The sequence below is a fragment of the Phoca vitulina genome, unplaced genomic scaffold (genome assembly GCF_004348235.1).
Source record: "Phoca vitulina isolate PV1807 unplaced genomic scaffold, GSC_HSeal_1.0 scaffold23, whole genome shotgun sequence".
Taxonomy (NCBI): Eukaryota; Metazoa; Chordata; class Mammalia; order Carnivora; family Phocidae; genus Phoca; species Phoca vitulina.
The window spans coordinates 27,490,233-27,492,377 of NW_022589726.1; the positions used below are offsets into that span (position 1 = coordinate 27,490,233).

General features: G+C 49.2%; 1 protein-coding gene across 1 annotated transcript; it reads right to left on the reverse strand.

Moving 5' to 3' along the window:
- Window positions 1–1,112: 1,112 nt before the first annotated feature.
- Window positions 1,113–1,784, reverse strand: LOC116642639 (protein FAM156A/FAM156B-like). Its single transcript, XM_032421112.1, has one exon. It carries the CDS (start codon window positions 1,782–1,784, stop codon window positions 1,113–1,115), a length of 672 nt encoding a protein of 223 aa, XP_032277003.1.
- Between the last annotated feature and the right edge of the window lie 361 nt (window positions 1,785–2,145).

Below are 2,145 nucleotides of genomic sequence, written 5' to 3' on the forward strand. Positions count from 1 at the left end.
TCCCATAGAATTTTTTAAAATTTTATTTTATTATGTTATGTTAATCACCATACATTACATCATTAGTTTTTGATGTAGTGTTCCATGATTCATTGTTTGTGTATAACACCCAGTGCTCCATTCAATATACCTGCCCTCTCTAATACCCATCACCAGACTAGCCCATCCCCCACCCCCCTCCCCTCTAGAACCCTCAGTTTGTTTCTCAGAGTCATAGTCTCTCATGGTTCGTCTCCCCCTCCGACTTCCCCCCCTTCATTTTTCCCTTCCTACTATCTTTTTTTTTTTTTAAAACGTATAATGTATTGTTTCAGAGGTACAGGTCTGTGATTCATCAGTCTTACACAATTCACAGCACTCACCCTAGCACATACCCTCCCCAATGTCTTAAAAAGTGTTATGATAAATTCTGGATAAAGCCAAAAAATGGCTTATTAAAAGAATTATTATTTTATTTTATTTTATTTTTTCCTTTCATATGCAGATTTATTTGGTATGCATGAGGAGGCAACCGATCAGAAATTCCGCCAAGGGGAATACCATCAATGTCACGAAGCTGGGAAACGTTGACCTACATTTAGCTCAGCATATTCATAATGGCTTACACAGAGAACACCATGGTGAACCACCACGTTCAAGTTCCACGTCCCTTTCCGTCAGATTCTCGGAAGTGGAGCTCAGTTGAGCCGACGGGCATCCCAGCAGACCTAGTGCTGCTTCTGGGAGGCGGTCAGTGACACGGCACGAAAGCACATGGCCATCACCAGGGCATTCATGCTACAGAGAAACCCTGAATCTTACTGACAACGAGGCAGGGAGGAGAGACGGAGATCCGGGGAGGGAAAGTGCCAACATGCATCATGGGAGCCGAAACATAGAAGTTAAGGACCTCTGGTGCGCAGTGAACCACAGAAAGCCCCACGGTGATTCAGAAACTCCAGGCAGGAAAGGGTAGGCCCTTCCCGGACTGGCTCCACGCTCACACGGACCGAGCGTCCAGTCCTCAGACTGCTTTTGCTCCTTCTCTGACTTCTCTGACTGCTTACTGTTCGGTCCCCAAAAGGAATCCACGCTCAGGATCTGGCCACACCAGCCTCCACGTCTGAGTCCGTTCAGATCTCTGTCACGTGAGGACGAGAGCCGCAGTTTTCTTTCACCCACTGCTTTAGGAGCCTCTGGAACATTCTTTTGCTTTCCTGCTGCATCTCCAGTTGGAGCTTCTCCTCTCTCTCCTGCTGTTGGAGCACCCCTTCGGGGAGAAGGCCGGGCCGGTTGGTCCCCAGGCTGAGGGTCAAGCCACTGAGGCCCGGCACCATCGTGTCCCAGGAGGAAGGGTGCGGGGTCCCTTTCCTCTCTGCAGGCATCCCGGAGACGCTGGGCCTATGGCTCTGGCAGTATCGACATTCACAACGGAATCTGTTCGGATGTCTATCCCCCGAGGAAGAGATCCTGGCCTTCCTCTTGACCCGGTAAGGTGCCACGTGATCGAGGTGTCGCCGTCCCACGTGCCCCAGAAGTGTTCTCTTCCTCTGAGGGGACGCTGCCCTTTCCCACCGCCTCTCTTGGAGGGTTTTCTCATCCCTGTACCGCTGCTGGAGCAGCCCCTTTGGCAGAGGGGCAGGGTATTTGGTGCCCAGACTGGTTTTGAGGTCACCGAGGCCCATCATTAGCAGTTCTGAGAAGGAAGGAGATGAGGCTACTGTGACTTCCCGGGAGGTCTCTTCAGAGCTCATCGGGGAAGATTCGGGAATCAATGTTGAGTTACATTTCTGGACTGGATCCATCCAGGTGTCGTCAGTGCTGACAGCTCCTCCTGGCCCTTGGGTCTAGACAGGACCGTGAAGATGAAGGTTCTCAAAGAGCTGGAAGGTAGCGGAGGGACGGGCACGGCCGGAAGAACCCAGACCTGAGTTCCAGCTCTGCCATCGTCTTGCCAAGAATTATTAATTTTTTAAAAACCTGGTGCAAAGCTGTTTCCAGAGCGAAGGAATTTGGAATGTCAGATTTTCTTTTTGCATAGAAATAAATTTAAAGAATTTAAATCCATATTCTGAATATATCTCCAACATTAGAATTTTAGAAAGCTATTAGTGATGCGGTGAATACGATGTACTGCAGTTTTAGCACTAATGTAAGTACAAGGAG

Coding starts and splice junctions, on each gene's coding strand:
- LOC116642639 (XM_032421112.1), bottom strand. CDS start 1,784: ATGGATCCAGTCCAGAAATGTAACTCAACATTGATTCCCGAATCTTCC.